The sequence below is a fragment of the Trichomycterus rosablanca genome, chromosome 10 (genome assembly GCF_030014385.1).
Source record: "Trichomycterus rosablanca isolate fTriRos1 chromosome 10, fTriRos1.hap1, whole genome shotgun sequence".
Lineage (NCBI taxonomy): Eukaryota > Metazoa > Chordata > Actinopteri > Siluriformes > Trichomycteridae > Trichomycterus > Trichomycterus rosablanca.
In genome coordinates this window covers 28,658,585-28,674,997 of record NC_085997.1, presented here as the reverse complement: position 1 = coordinate 28,674,997, position 16,413 = coordinate 28,658,585, and the positions used below count along the sequence as shown (strand labels likewise).

At 40.9% G+C, this 16,413-nt stretch overlaps 1 protein-coding gene across 1 annotated transcript in view; it reads right to left on the bottom strand.

Annotated features, from left to right (window-relative positions):
• Window positions 1-16,413, bottom strand: part of myo1d (myosin 1D) — a 128,852-nt gene that overhangs the window by 57,522 nt on the left and 54,917 nt on the right. The window contains exons 12-14 of the mRNA XM_063003078.1: window positions 5,762-5,832; window positions 3,608-3,682; window positions 3,388-3,520 (exon numbers count right to left, since the gene is read on the bottom strand). Of these exons, the coding sequence (XP_062859148.1) occupies window positions 3,388-3,520; window positions 3,608-3,682; window positions 5,762-5,832 (279 nt within the window). The remainder of the gene's footprint in view (window positions 1-3,387; window positions 3,521-3,607; window positions 3,683-5,761; window positions 5,833-16,413) is intronic.

The window sequence follows — 16,413 nt, the reverse complement described above, 5'->3', positions numbered from 1 at the left end:
CTTGTGGAGGCTTTATGTTACATCTTGTAAACCACAGTGGGACCAGATTATACGAAGCAGAGCACAGAGAGTAAGAGAGAGTTGTTTGTGTTGCCTGGGTAGCATTAAAAAAAACACACTGGTGCAACACCCAGTGACGTCAATCAACCAAGCTATCAGATAGGACAATTTATTTCCGGAATTCATTCAAGTTCAAAAATGCTTTTTTCTGTTTCATTATGTTAACCAGATGTCCACTTTTCTCCATTTTGCAACTGAACATTGGGTAAAAGTATCATCAGTGGACAATAAGTATTAAACCAAGCCAAATGTGCCAGGGTCGATGGTAAGGGCTTGCTTTATTTCCAGTTTTTAGTGCATTTGCTGCTGCATATGCTTCTACTGATGAAAAGTACAAAGCCCGTCTGCATATTGCTGGAGGTAATGAATCTAATAAATGCTGTAAATGAAAGACCTGCAACCAGTGATTGCTAAGCTGACCTTAACACAGCACATAAAATCTCTATCCAGGTCTGCATTCTTCCATCTCCGCAACATTGCTCGCATCCGCCTTTTACTGTCCTCTACGGCAGCTGAGACGCTGGTCCATGCTTTTGTGACTTCTTAGCTGGACTATTGCAATTCTCTGCTCCATTGGCTTCCCTCCAAATCAATACACCCCTTGCAAATGGTCCAGAATTCTGCTGCACGGATCTTAACCCATACAAAGAAGTCTGATCACATCACCCCAGTCCTGGAGCAGCTTCACTGGCTGCCCATTACCATGCGCATACAGTAGAAAATCCTACTTCTCACCTATAAGGCACACCATGGTTTGGGTCCTATTTATCTTTCAGACCTCCTAAAATTCTACAATCCCTCCCGTAACCTAAGGTCATCAGATGCCGGTCTCCTAGTGGTTCTCCCAGGTTCAGACTGAGCACCATGGGTGGCCGATCTTTCAGTGTTGCTGCCCCTTCGCTTTGGAACTGTCTTCCATCCTCGCTACGTTCTACTACTTCTCCATCTAAATTTAAAACTTTACTAAAAACCCATCTCTTTTCTCTGCACTTTTCCCTTTCCTCCCCTGCGAGTTCAGGTGTGATTGTTATTTTTGTATGTAAAGCGACCTTGGGTTTTGTGAAAGGCGCTATATAAGTGTAACTTATTATTATTATTATTATTAACACGGTCAAACCTTACATGAGCTGTTTCTCAAAGCACATACTAGCATAATAAACAAAAAGTCAAATAAATACACCAGCAGTTGTAGCATTATATTACTATGCAGTACAGTCATGCAGCACTGTAAATAAGTAAATAAGGGCAGTTGAAGTCAAGCGGTTAGGGTACTGGACAAGTAATCAGAAAGTTGCTGGTTCAAGTTCCACCACTGCCAGTTTGTCACTGTTGGGCCCTTGAGCATGGCCCTTAACCCTCAATTGCTTAGACAGTATACTCTTACAGCACTGTAAGTCGCTTTGAATAAAAACGTCTGCTAAAAGCCGAAAATGTAAATGTAAATGTTTTTCTCCTTCCCAATGTCAGCCGGACCTGGACAGCTTGTCACATTTGATGGAACGATGAATTCTGCTCTCTATCAGAAAATCCTGGAAGGGTGCCCAGGTGGCGCAGCGGGATATTCCACTATTAGGGACAGTGGTAGCCTAGTGGGTAGAGCTTTGGGCTATCAACTGGAAGATTGGCGGTTCAAATCCAGCCACTGTTGGGTCCTTGAGCAAGGCTCTTAACCCTGTCTGCTCCAGGGGCACCGTACGATGGCTGACCCTGCGCTCTGAGGCCATTTTCCAAACAAGCTGGGATATGCGAAGAAAGAATTTCATTGTACTGTACAAATGTATATGTATATATGACAAATAAAAGTAATTAAAAAAAAAAAGCCGGGCATGATTGGCAGTGCCTGCAGCGGAATCTAATTGGCTACCATCTATCAATAATGTGTTTTCTTGTAAATAAACTGTGTAAAAGAACAACAGTTGTTTAAAATCCAGAGGCCAGATGTGTCAGGGTTGGTGTGGACATGCCATCCATGTGCATTCCCATTTATGGTGTTTTTTGAGTTTGATCAACTGTGGTTCCATCAACTGTGTCATCCAGGTCTGGCAGCCATTGGGAATGGGACAGATACTTTTTCACTTGTACTACAGTTGGTGCATTTATTTGACATTCTGTTTAAAATGCTCTTATTCAGAAGAACATACAAATGTGCTTTGTATTTTCTTAAGCAGATATATTCTCAAGCTAGGACGTATATGCAACAGTTTACGTGTTTTGACCCCAAAACCTGGTTAAAAGGTATTATGGGTAAGGACAAAGAAAGCCTGAGTAATGAGATTTATTTCCCAGTGCAGGCAGGGCTGGTCCTCGATTAAGTGCTTCTGACAGCCTGAGGAAGTTCATTTCACCATCTCATTGAGAGCACAGTCGCCGTGACTTATGTCCTCCCTGACTGCAAATAAAGATTTTAGGTAGAGGGGTAGATGGGTAGATGGGAGCTGGCCCGTTTTTGGCTATGACGTCTGATGTGGCAGCTAGGCGCTTGGGACTCACGATGGCAAAATATGCTAGCACACTACTGCTGTGATTCAGGGTTTGAATCCCCAGCGGTGCTATCAGGCGGTCAGGTGCCTACATACAGCCATGATTGGCTATGTCTAGGCTCTGTGATAAATTGGCGTCCTGTGATGGGTGTGTTACTGCATTGCACCATTCATGTACAATGAGTCATGTCCAGATCCAATGACTTCTGTGTAGACGGCTGGCCGGCCAATAGCACTGTTGGGGTTGCTATCGACCGGTGGACGTCTACACAGACGTGACTGGATGGATGAAAGATCTGGGAGAAGCTAGGTCAAACTGCCTACCTACTGGAAGGTACCCTTGTCATGAAGGCCATCATAGAATAGAATAGAATCTTTGTCACTGCCAAAATGTCATTGATGGGCCCTTGAGCAAGGCCCTTAACCCTCAATTGCTTAAGAGCTTATACTGTCACAGTACTGTAAGTCGCGTTAGATAAAAGCGTCTGCCAAATGCGGAAAATGTAATGTAAATATGAAATTAATCAATGACGAAGCTGCATTATGCTTCCTCTCTACTGATGCCGATCCCTGCCCTGATTGAGGAGAGCGAGACTGACACACGCCCCATCCGACACGTGTACACTACCGACTGCATCTTTTCAGTTAGTGAAAGCCACACCCTGTGCAGGCGCCATCAATCAGCCAGCAGAGGTCCTAATTGCCTCAGTTATGAGGTCCCATCCGCCTCCCACCCTGTATGAACAACAGCCAATCGTTGTTAATGTAGGCGCCCAGCCCTGCCGGATGGCAGAGCTGAGTTTCAAACCGACGTTCAGTCAGGTAAAAGTATGCCCCACATTCTAACCTTAGACGCCAAGTTCTCCACCAGTGAGATCATGGAGTTCTTAAAGAGCGTGCCCGCTGTGAGAGGTCGCTTGGTGACCTCGGTGATGCTCAGCTTCCCCTCGGGCCACATGGCTTTCAGAACAGGGTTGGAGCTGCAGCACAAATCATGAATAAGAAGTCAGAACAGAGCAGCGAGACGCTTCGCATGAATATGTGAGCATGTTTGTGAGGGTACCGACCTGTTATATAACAGCCGTTTGAAATCCTGGAACAGCGTGTCCTTGTTCTTGTCGATAAAGCCCACCACGGAGTACCTGGCGATTAACATGTCAAACAAGCTAAATTAACAATGGCTGTGAAATATGTGTTATTTTTACACCTCTAGTCCAGCCGAGGGCTTCATTAAGACGAACCCCGGCGAAGCTTAGTCTCAGGAAATAAAAGGAGGTGGGGGATTGATTGGCCGCGCTATCTGAGCCTTTTAAGTGCTACAGTAAGTGTTTGGGGCCGCTGGGAGGCCGGCAGCATTGCAGCGCTGACTCATAGCGCTATATTTCTCGCACACCTTCCACGACGTCTGTATTTTTAGCTTGGACTGTAAGTCAGTTAAACACAGAGCTCCTACACGGCTGGATATGGACGATCTCATAAACTATTAATGAGAGCATTCACAGGAAATCAATTACAGCTTACAGCTCAGGCTCTTTAGATCGGACATAAATACATGTGGTTTTGGGAGCTGGATTTCATATACTGGGTAGCACTGTCGCCTCACAGCAAGAAGGTCCTGGGTTCGATCCCCAGGTGGGGCGGTCCGGGTCCTTTCTGTGTGGAGTTTGTATGTTCTCCCCGTGTCTGCGTGGCTTTTCTCTGGGAGCTCCGGTTTCCTCCCACAGTCCAAAAACAAGTCATGTTAATTGGAGACACTGAATTGCCCTATAGGTGAATGTGTGTGTGTGTGTGTGTGTGTGTGTGTCTGCCAGGACAAGTAGTTACTGTAGTTAGTAGTTACAAAATGCTGAAGAAAGTGATGAAAGCACCTGATAGGAGGTCATGAAGGCAGTTGTAGCCTAGCGGATAAGGTACTGAACTAGCAATCAAAAGGTTGCTGGTTCAAGCCCCGCCACTGCCAGGTTGCTGCTGTTGGGCCCTTAAACAAGGGCTTTAACCCTCAATTGCTCAGACGGTATACTGTCACACTAGGGCTGGGCACACACAGGGAAACTGAATCACTGAGTCAACGAGTCAGAAACGACTCTTTTTAAAACAAATTATTCATTGGAATCAAATCAGGGAACTGTGCTCTTATCTATGGTAAAGATTCATTTGTTTTGTTCACTCTGTTTCAGTTCATTTGTTAAAGAAATTTAGCTGTATAGACCAATCAGAGCTTCCAAATTCAGATTTTGGGCGGAATTTCAATCTCTCTCTTCATTGGTTGTTGTATAAGTGACAGCTTAATGAACGAATTACCAGTTTCAGCTTTCTACCGCGAAAGCCGAGTGAATAAATGATCTAAAATGGTTTTCATTAGTTAGGTGGAAACAAACAAGATGGCCTCCATAAAGAAGAACAAGTTGATTATATCCCTAATGGAACAACACACGGATATAGGATATATGTTTTCAATTTGAAGAAGAGAAGATCAGGTAAGCAGCGGTAATGATTTTATGCTGCTGTGTGGCTGATCTGGGTGGTGGTGCTGGTGCTTACCATGCGCTTTGATTTTGTAATGATAGCAAAGCATGATCAAATACTGAACTTTTTCGGGATTGTTTTGATGCTCATTTATTTGAAGTAAAACGGAGAATAAATGTGATTGTGAGATACTGCTGGTTTGTTTGATGTAAATATTGTCAGTATAAATACAAATACAGCCTGTAATAATACAAAATATAAACACTGTAATTCAGTCAGAATTTATCAGAGCTCAGTATTTTTTAAGATAACTTATAAACAAAATAAGCTAAAATACAGGCAGTGGCCTGCCATTGTACTTTAAGTTTACATTATATCGTATCGTATATCGCCACTTCTCAATAGCATATCGAGATATGAGTTTTTTTTAGTCATATTGCCCAGCCCTATGTCACACTACTGTTAGTTGCTTCGGATAAAGGCATTTGCTAAATGCCAAAAATGTAAATAAAGGGCTCAAGGTTTGTGGACGTTTCAGAGACGATGGCTCTAAAGGCGATTCCAAAAAAAGACTTTTACAACAGTTTCCAGAAGCTGTACAAACTTTGTCAAACGTGTGTTGTGTCTGATGGACATCACAGTACCTTCAAGGTCAATAAAGGTATTTGGTAACATTCACGTTAGCTGCTTGCTAATAAAACTCTGAAAGGGGGATGAATCGGTCATGATGAGATGAATGCTTGAGCAATACTTACACTACATCTCCTGCATAGTGCCGAATACGAAAGTCCCGTTCAAACTCCAGGCTCTTGTCAGTAGGGGAGAGCTGAAAGAGACAAAGAGACAAAGACTCGTCACAGGAGGATCCCAGACATGTCTGCTGTGTTAGGATAGTGTGATAAAAATAGAATGAAAACCATCATTATTTTCATCATTGGTGCAGTGGGTCCGGATTCTTAGGAATCAAAAGATGCAGAATTGTCCATGACTGTGTTTGATATTAAAACAATAAAATTGCAGTGGGTCTGGATTCTGAGGAATCACTGAGCGTGATGCAGTAACAAACCCCGGACAGGTCTTCAAAACCATTGCTAAGACATAGCCAATCATGTCTGAGACAAGATGCTAGAGATGTAACAATACACTCTACCCACAATGCGATACGATTCAAGATACTGGGTTCACGATGTGATTTTTTTAAACAAATCGAAATTGAAGACAAATTATAACATAAACAAAAAATCCCTTAAAAAATAAAATAAAATCTTTCCCTTTCTGTGTAAAAAAACAAATGAAATTTTAAAATAAATCCCACATTATATAAATAAATGAATAATACAAATAAAGAAAGTGTCCTCACATAAATAAATCTGGCTAGAAAATCCCGTAGAACTCTGTGTAGTGACGTCAACCAGGCAAGGTGAATAGCGCCAGTGCCCTCTGCTGTTTAAAGTGAATATCGATTCATTTTACATGAATTACCGAATCGAATCGTGGCACATGTGCACCGATTTTTAACTGCCTTGTGGTGCATCGTTACATCCCTAGTAGACACCCAACCAGCTGATAGTACCACTGGCGATTCAACTTTTGGATCTGAGTAGTAGTAGGCAAGTGCAATGGAATATACAGATGCGCAATGGGTGTGCCACGTAATCATTATTGGGTCTGTCCAAAAACCAGGTGATCTCTCTAAATGCGTCCTCCTACATGCGCTCCCGAGAAGGCCTGTCCGCATTCTTAGATGCCTTAAAATGCTGCCTACTAGGGATGTAATGATGCACTACAAGACAGTTAAAAATTGGTGTACATGTGCCAAGATTCAAATCGGTTATTCATTTAAGATTAATGATATTCACTTTAAACAGCAGAGGGCACTGGCGCTATTCACCTTGCCTGGTTGACATCACTACAGAGTTGCTGTAACAACAAAAGTCCCAAACTTTCTGACATTTGCTTCATGCTACGCTATATATAAATATATATATATATTATATTTGTATATATTATATATATTTGTGTTATGCATGTTTCTCCTTTTTTCTCCCTTTTTTAGCGTGTCCAATTGCCCTATTGCGTCATGCTTCCTCTCCACCAATGTCGATCCCAGCTCTGATTGAGGAGAACAAAGCTAACCCATGCCCCCTCCAACACGTGGGCAGCAGCCGTATGCATTTTGTCACCTACACTTGTGCAATGCGGATCAGCACCGTGTATGGAGAGACACACCCTCCCAGCTCTGGTTCCAGCGTGTGTTTTTACCTGAGCGGCCATGCTGCGCCTTTAATGCGATCATGTGCATTCGGGAAAGCATACCGCACCCTTAATGAACCCATCTCTGGTGTGTCCGAAGCGTATTACCCAACTGATCTAACTGTACAGTGGGGCCAAAAAGTATTTAGTCAGCCACTGATTGTGCAGGTTCTCCTACTTAGAAAGATGAGAGAGGTCTGTAATTTTCATCATAGGTACACTTCAACTATGAGAGACAAAATGAGAAAAAAAAAATCCAGGAAATCACATTGTAGGATTTTTAAAGAATTTATTTGTAAATTATGGTGGAAAATAAGTATTTGGTCAATAACAAAAGTTCAACTCAATACTTCGTAACATAACCTTTGTTGGCAATGACAGAGGTCAAACGTTTCCTGTAAGTCTTCACCAGGTTTGCACACACTGTAGCTGGTATTTTGGCCCATTCCTCCATGCAGATCTCCTCTAGAGCAGTGATGTTTTGGGGCTGTCGCTGGGCAACACGGACTCCACAAATTTTCTATGGGGTTGAGGTCTGGAGACTGGCTAGGCCACTCCAGGACCTTGAAATGCTTTTTACGGAGCCACTCCTTCATTGCCCGAGCGGTGTGTTTGGGATCATTGTCATGCTGGAAGACCCAGCCACATTCCATCTTCAATGCTCTCACTGATGGAAGGAGGTTTTGGCTTAAAATCTCACGATACATTGCCCCGTTCATTCTTCCCTTAACACGGATCAGTCGTCCTGTCCCCTTTGCAGAAAAACAGCCCCAAAGCATGATGTTTCCACCCCCATGCTTCATAGTAGGTATGGTGTTCTTCAAAGTTCCATTTTGGTTTCATCTGACCACATGATATTCTCCCAATCCTCTTCTGGATCATCCATATGCTCTCTGGCAAACATCAGACGGGCCTGGACATGTACTGGCTTAAGCAGGGGGACACACCTGGCACTGCAGGATTTGAGTCCCTCTCGGCGTAGTGTGTTACTGATGGTAGCCTTTGTACTTTGGTCCCAGCTCTCTGCAGGTCATTCATCAGGTACCTCCGTGTAGTTCTGGGATTTTTGCTCACCGTTCTCATGATCATTTTGACCCCACGGGATGAGATCTTGACCCCAAGGGAGATTATCAATGGTCTTGTATGTCTTCCATTTTCTTACAATTGTTCCCACAGTTGATTTATTCACACCAACCTGCTTGCCTATTGTAGATTCACTCTTCCCAGCCTGGTGCAGGTCTACAATTTTCTTCCTGGTGTCCTTCGACAGCTCTTTGGTCTTGGCCATGGTTGAGTTTGGAGTCTGACTGTTTGAGGCTGTGGACAGGTGTCTTTTATACAGATAACGAGGTCAAACAGGTGCCATTAATACAGGTAACGAGTGGAGGACAGAAGAGCTTCTTAAAGAAGAAGTTACAGGTCTGTGAGAGCCAGAAATCTTGCTTGTTTGTTATTGACCAAATACTTATTTTCCACCATAATTTACGAATAAATTCTTTAAAAATCCTACAATGTGATTTCCTGGATTTTTTTTTTCTCATTTTGTCTCTCATAGTTGAAGTGTACCTATGATGAAAATTACAGACACCTCTCATCTTTCTAAGTAAGAGAACTTGCACAATCAGTGGCTGACTAAATACTTTTTGACCCCACTGTAACTGCAGCCGCTTCCATCTGAGCGAGCAGAACGAGATCCTTTCAAGCCGAGAGGCCACTTTACACAGCGCTTCACTAAAAGTGGGACAATCAGAAATTGCGTAACAGCGGATTTATGCAGCCCTGAGAGATTCATCTAAATAGAGGTCTCTATTGTCAGAGCAATATAATAATAATAACCAAATCATTTTTGGACATTACGAGCCAAACTCATCTTGGCCCTGAGTGTCCATCTGCCTCTGATGTGGCAGCATCACGGCCGGCCAGCATGAGCCTGGCTTCAGACGGATCAGACAGAGCAGACCGAGCAGCCTGCCGAGCGCCCTCCCTCCGTCTCGTCCGTCTGAAATCAGACACGCCCGCTGTTCCACACATACACACACGGCTCTAAACAATGGAAATCGAGGTTCGTTAGGAAAATAATAGAAAACGCAGACGTGTGATGTGCTTGATAAGTTAGACAGGCGGGGTAAAAGACAGGGGGGGAAAGCGAGTGCGAAACAGACATAAGTCACGCCGGGGGGGGGGGGGGGGGGGAGTAAGAGGCGCAGTGGCTTTGCAGCTCCTCCAAATATAGAGCGTGTTCTCAAAACGCCTCTGAGCCTCAAACACACCCTGCTTGGTGATGAAGCCAAAATAAAGCAGACGTGACATTAAGCCAATTTTTTGCACATTTTTATGTTTTACCACTGTTTTATCCTGGTCAGGGTTGCAGGGGGTCCGGATTCTCAGAAATCACTGGTTGTGATACAGTAACACACCCCGGACAGGACGCCAATCCATTGTCTCGGTCACACAAGGCTAGTGTAATGGAATATACAGATGCACAATGGGCATGTCACCTCATCATCATCATCATTTCATATTTTACTACTACTTTATCCTGGTCAGGGTTGCAGGGGGTCCGGATTCTCAGAAATCACTGGACGTGATACAGTAACACACCCCGGACAGGACGCCAATCCATTGTCTCGGTCACACAAGGCTAATGTAATGGAATATACAGATGCACAATGGGCATGTCACCTCATCATCATCATCATCATCATTTTTTCATATTTTACTACTACTTTATCCTGGTCAGGGTTGCAGTGGGTCCAGATTCTTAGGAATCACTGGGCGTGATGCAGTAACACACCCCGGACAGGACGCCAATCCATTGTCTCGGTCACACAAGGCTAGTGTAATGGAATATACAGATGCACAATGGGCATGTCACCTCATCATCATCATCATTTCATATTTTACTACTACTTTATCCTGGTCAAGGTTGCAGTGGGTCCAGATTCTTAGGAATCACTGGGCGTGATGCAGTAACACACCCCGGACAGGACGCCAATCCATTGTCTCGGTCACACAAGGCTAGTGTAATGGAATATACAGATGCACAATGGGCATGTCACCTCATCATCATCATCATTTCATATTTTACTACTACTTTATCCTGGTCAAGGTTGCAGTGGGTCCAGATTCTTAGGAATCACTGGGCGTGATGCAGTAACACACATCGGATGCCAATTCATTGTAGGGCCTCGGCCACCCTCCTCCCCTCAGACATAACCAAACATGTCTGTATGTAGACACTCGACCGACTGATAGCACCACCTAAGCACCTGGAATGATTTCTTTTTTAAACAAACCCAATTGTTCCTGGTCTTTATTCAATAAATATGCATGGTTTGTATGAAATATTAGAGTGATGCAGGGCAGACAGTGTTCCTGAGGTGTGAAATCGTCTGAACAGATTCATGGTTGCGTCTTGCTGGGTCATCCAGGTTCCAACTGGACCCATCCTGCTCTTTTGCCAACACCAGCAGTGCGCCATTCTGCTTACCACCTGTGCTTTTTCCATCATGGTGAAGATGGAACTACAACATAAATCTAATTATATTCATTTATTCATAGAAAATAATAACGCTATTATTAATAATAATGTTTAATTTATTTAGTGTTTATACCAAACCCAATGACACTGTACAATAGTTTAAACATACAAATGAAAATTAAAAACACAATCAGAGCAGATATAGTAGAATAGGACTGTAAGAAATATAGGTTTTAAGCTACAGTTTAAAAAACTTGATGTTGTGATGTTACTGGTAATGTTTACTGGTAATACTGTAGTGTACATATTATTACTATTGATTTATGAAGCTACATAGGCTTTTATTTTGGGGTTAATAAAATCAATCAATCAATCAATCAATATCTATCTATCTATTTATCTATCTATCTATGAAAATCTATCTATCTATCTATCTATCTATCTATCTATCTATCTATCTATCTATCTAATCTATCTATCTATCTATGCAAATCTATCTAATCTATCTAATCTATCTATCTATCCATCTATCTATGCAAATCTATCTTATCTATCTAATCTATCTATCTATCTATGCAAATCTATCTATCTATCTATGCAAATCTATCTAATCTATCTATCTATCTATCTATACAAATCTATCTATCTATCTATCTATCTATCTATCTATCTATCTATCTATCTATCTATCTATCTATCTATCTATCCATCTATCTATGCAAATCTATCTTATCTATCTAATCTATCTATCTATCTATGCAAATCTATCTATCTATCTATGCAAATCTATCTAATCTATCTATCTATCTATCTATCTATACAAATCTATCTATCTATCTATCTATCTATCTATCTATCTATCTATCTATCTATCTAAGCAAATCTATCTAATCTATCTAATCTATCTATCTATCTATCTATGCAAATCTATCTATCTATCTATGCAAATCTATCTAATCTATCTATCTATCTATCTATACAAATCTATCTATCTATCTATCTATCTATCTATCTATCTATCTATCTATCTATCTATCTATCTATCTATGCAAATCTATCTTATCTATCTAATCTATCTATCTATCTATGCAAATCTATCTATCTATCTATGCAAATCTATCTAATCTATCTATCTATCTATCTATCTATACAAATCTATCTATCTATCTATCTATCTATCTATCTATCTAAGCAAATCTATCTAATCTATCTAATCTATCTATCTATCTATCTATGCAAATCTATCTATCTATCTATCTATCTATCTATCTATCTATCTATCTATACAAATCTATCTATCTATCTATCTATCTATCTATCTATCTATCTATCTATCTATCTATCTATCCATCTATCTATCTATGCAAATCTATCTAATCTATCTAATCTATCTATCTATCTATGCAAATCTATCTATCTATCTAATCTATCTATCTATCCATCCATCCATCCATCCATCCATCTATCCATCCATCCACCTAAGTGTCTAAGTAAGAAGTATAATTTGTATTGAATGTGGACCGTGATCCGGTAAGCGGTAAAGATTGTACAGAGTGGAGGTAATATGGGAACGTATTTTGGTGTAAGTACTCTAGCTGCTGAGTTTTCACACTAAAGCATGGACAGTAATCTACAGTGGTTTTAAAAGGAAGACCAATAAAAATGCATAGCAGAAGTCCAGTCTTAAAACTATAAATACATAAATTAGAATCTCTGCATCTACAAGGTTACAGACTGTTTGGGAAGGTTTAAGAAGCAAACTGGCCATCCATTATTTGACTTTTAACAGAGCACTAATAGGATCTCAGTTTTGTTAGATTAGAAATGCATGCAGTCCTTTATTTTATGGATGAATGCTGTTAATGAAGGAGGAGGAAGAACCGATGTAGATCTGGGTATCATTAGCATAACAATTGAAACTGAAGTTGAGTCATCATTGAATCATTGAAAAATGATTTGGTATTATGTACGAAACACGTGTTCAAGCATACAAGCATGTGCATGGCTTTTATTTTTTACATAGGTTGGAAAAATTTTACTTTTAATATATAGCCAAAAGTATGTGTACACCCTTTTAAATGATACACATGCAGTATATACACCGATGAACCATAACATTAAAACCACCTCCTTGTTTGTACACTCACTGTCTAATCCATTTTTTTCAGCTCCACTTACCGTATATAGAAGCACTTTTTAGATCTACAATTACTGACTGTAGTCTATCTGTTTCTCTGCATACTTTGTTAGCCCCCTTTCATGCTGTTCTTCAATGGTCAGGACCACTACAGAGCAGGTATTATTTTGGTGGTGGATCATTCTCAGCACTGCAGTGACACTGACATGGTGGTGGTGTGTTAGTGTGTGTTGTGCTTGTAAGGAGTGGATAAGACACAGCAGCCCTGCTGGAGTTTTTAAATACTGTGTCCACTCACTGTCCACTCTATTAGACACTCCTACCTAGTTGGTCCACCTTGTAGATGTACAGTCAGAGACGATGGCTCATCTATTGCTGCTGTTTGAGTTGGTCATCTTCTAGACCTTCATCACTGGTCACAGGACTTATGGTTTTTAAATTCGACAACAGACAAACGGTGAAAAAGACCCCTTCTGTTTCAGAATGATGTGCTCAAGCGAGGTCCATGGAGGTCCATGTGTAGGCACCCATATGGCCAATAGCAGAGCTGAGATTCAAACTCGAGAGCTCAAGATGTCATCAGTGGTGGACAAATGTGTTGTACTGCACCACCCGAGCATCCTTATTGTCTTATTGTTATATGTAAGCACAGCGTCATGGCAACTGCATCGTTTGTGAACACTGTAGGAATCCCTGTAACCCGGAGACAGATTCTTCATGTGTGCAACACACTTGGCCAATAAAACTGATTCTATTTAATAACAAAGTACTTAATAATTTACAGTGAAGCATGAATTTTACATGAAGTTTAGCAATCAGCCACTAAAAGGTTGCTTCACTGACCAGAACAGTATAATCAAAGCTTTAACAACTAATGAGCATGCTCATGCCTCAACACAGCCATGATGCTAACAGCCGTGACTGCATCCAGACGATCGCCTGCATGTTCACTCGCCATGTGCTCGACAGAGAAAGAAAAAGAAAAAGAGAAAGAGGGGCAAACGAGCAGAACTGATAAAGAAGAAAAACAACAGGAAGGCGCAAACCCCCCACCCAAAGCTGGTCTACGCATGACTGTCTGTGTCAGCAAATTACTGTAATTAACAGCCGCTAGGAAGCAAGGCATTAAAATAACACATCTGGGAGGATTAAAGACATTTTTAGGGTCCTAGTGAGAGAGTGGGTGACTTAACAGCATGGGAAAGTTTCGTCAGGGAAATAAATTGGAGACGCAACGGAGATAAATTTGGAAATGATTACGACAGATTGCAGCGCTGAGAAACATTTGTCATATTGATCATCTTAGAATCTGTACACAGTAAAAATGTTTAAAGAACTCGAAAACATGTTTCATCTGGGTGTTTACATATTTTTTTTCTTTTGGATCAATAAATATAGTTGCACAAATTGATTGGAGTGAAATTTGTTACTCAAGCAGTTTTTTTCTTAAACAGATACACCAAACACAAGTTAAAGAAAAAAACTGTATGGTAGCTATGAGCTAATTATTATTATTATTATGTGCTATGTTCTAATTATGTGCTATTATTACAGTACTCGATAAGTTTCAACAAAATATATATTTATATTAAAATTTAAATATTTTAAAATGTGAAAAGTGTAGAATTAAAATAAGAAACTTAAAATATAATAAGTAAATAAATATAAATATTAAATATAATAGAGGCAATGTAAAGTGAACCAAGTGTGCAAAAGTGACAAAGAAGAGTTGTGCAAGTATTGAACATAATACTAAACATATATTGTGCAACATAACGCTATGAATGTTGTGATTATTATGTACAAATCTATATACATAAACACATACATAAAAACTGTATACACACATATACATATAAACACACTCATACATATCTGTCTAGTTCTGACTGCTATTTTGGTTGAAAGCCCAAACAGCTTGTGGGGAAAAAGCTCCTTCTTATCCTCTCTGTTTTGGCCTTCAAGGCACAAAAACGCTTCCCAGACCGTAACAAATAACATAACATCTCAGGGATTAAACCATAACATCTTATGGCTTATTTTAAGGAACAGTTCTTTGTTTTTAAAGATTAGCATTAGCTTTAGGTTAGCATTTAGCATAGATGTTTGTTTGCTTGTGTAGTGTGTCGGTCTTTTCTTTGTCCTCTATCTGTCTATCTGTCTATCTATCTATCTATCTATCTATCTATCTATCTATCTATCTATCGGGTCCTGCTTAATGATCTTTATGCATGCTTGTTTGATACCTGGTTAATTGTGTAAACAAACCATTATATTGGTAACGTATCTACACTAGTGTCTTATTTCTTTCCCTAATTTGGCATTACAGCAGGACATATACTTAAAATAGGAGGGGAATGAGGATGCATTTTGTTAAAGCACTGAACATTCAAGTACATGTATAGGACTAGAGATGCATGAGTAGCGATACTGGTATCGGGTATTTGCCCGATACCGCGCTCATTAACTTGTACTCGTACTCGCAAATGAGGCTCCGATACTAAACATCTGATACCGTGTGCCTAGTGCACGTCGCTGCATTATGCCTATTTCTCACTACACGATTTTTGCCCTGATTTTCACTCGGCGACTGGTCGGCACTAGATTTGCCGGCTCGGGAGCAACTCGGCGTTCGCTCGGCGATCAAAACTCGGCTCTCGATCGCTATGTGTGAACTACCCAACAACTCGATCCGACCGGCTCGCCGAGCGCTCGGCGACCGGATCGAGTTTTCTAGCATGTCAGATATCTGATCCAATAGGTATTGGTATCGGTATCGGCAAGTACAAAAATACATGTACTTGTACTCGGTTGGGAAAAAATGGTATTGATGCATCCCTATATAGGACCTTAGCTATATGTGCAACACCGTACACATTGTCTATGCACCTACACATACAGAACCAAGTCTCTCTCTCTCTCTCTCTCTCTCTCTCTGCAGAAAGCAGTAATCCTGTCTCGACTAATTAGTAATCCAGAAGACAGTGATGGTTTTATTATAGCTGCACAACATAATGATCAGAGAACCATGCTGGTCTCAGTCCCATCCTTCTGATCTAAGAAATGTGATGAAACCAGCACTTGTGCCATCCATGTATATACCCAGCCCTGCTTCTGTGTACATCAGGTAGCATGAATAACCCTTTAAATACAAAAAAGCATGAAGCTGTAGCTAGCAACAAGTCACGTCAGGTCGAATAAGCACTAAAGCTTGTGCACTGAGGTGTTTTTAAAGACCTGGCTCCCACCTTTCATTTTCAATGCCATCTAAATCTCTCCATCTCTGTTTTTTTGGTCGGGGCAGCAAGACTGCAGACTTACAGGCTCAGGCTAGTCAGTGACATCATTAAGAAGTCAACATGAGGGGATGGTTTAACGATCACTGATGCCCTCTTCTGTTCATTCAGGGAAACGCATTGACATTTACTGAATGCTACACCATAAACAAAAGCACAAACATCAAACATTTGGGAGTTTTGGGCTTCATATCAGCACGTCACTTCTTCGTCACACCTGCAACCAGTCACATCAAACCA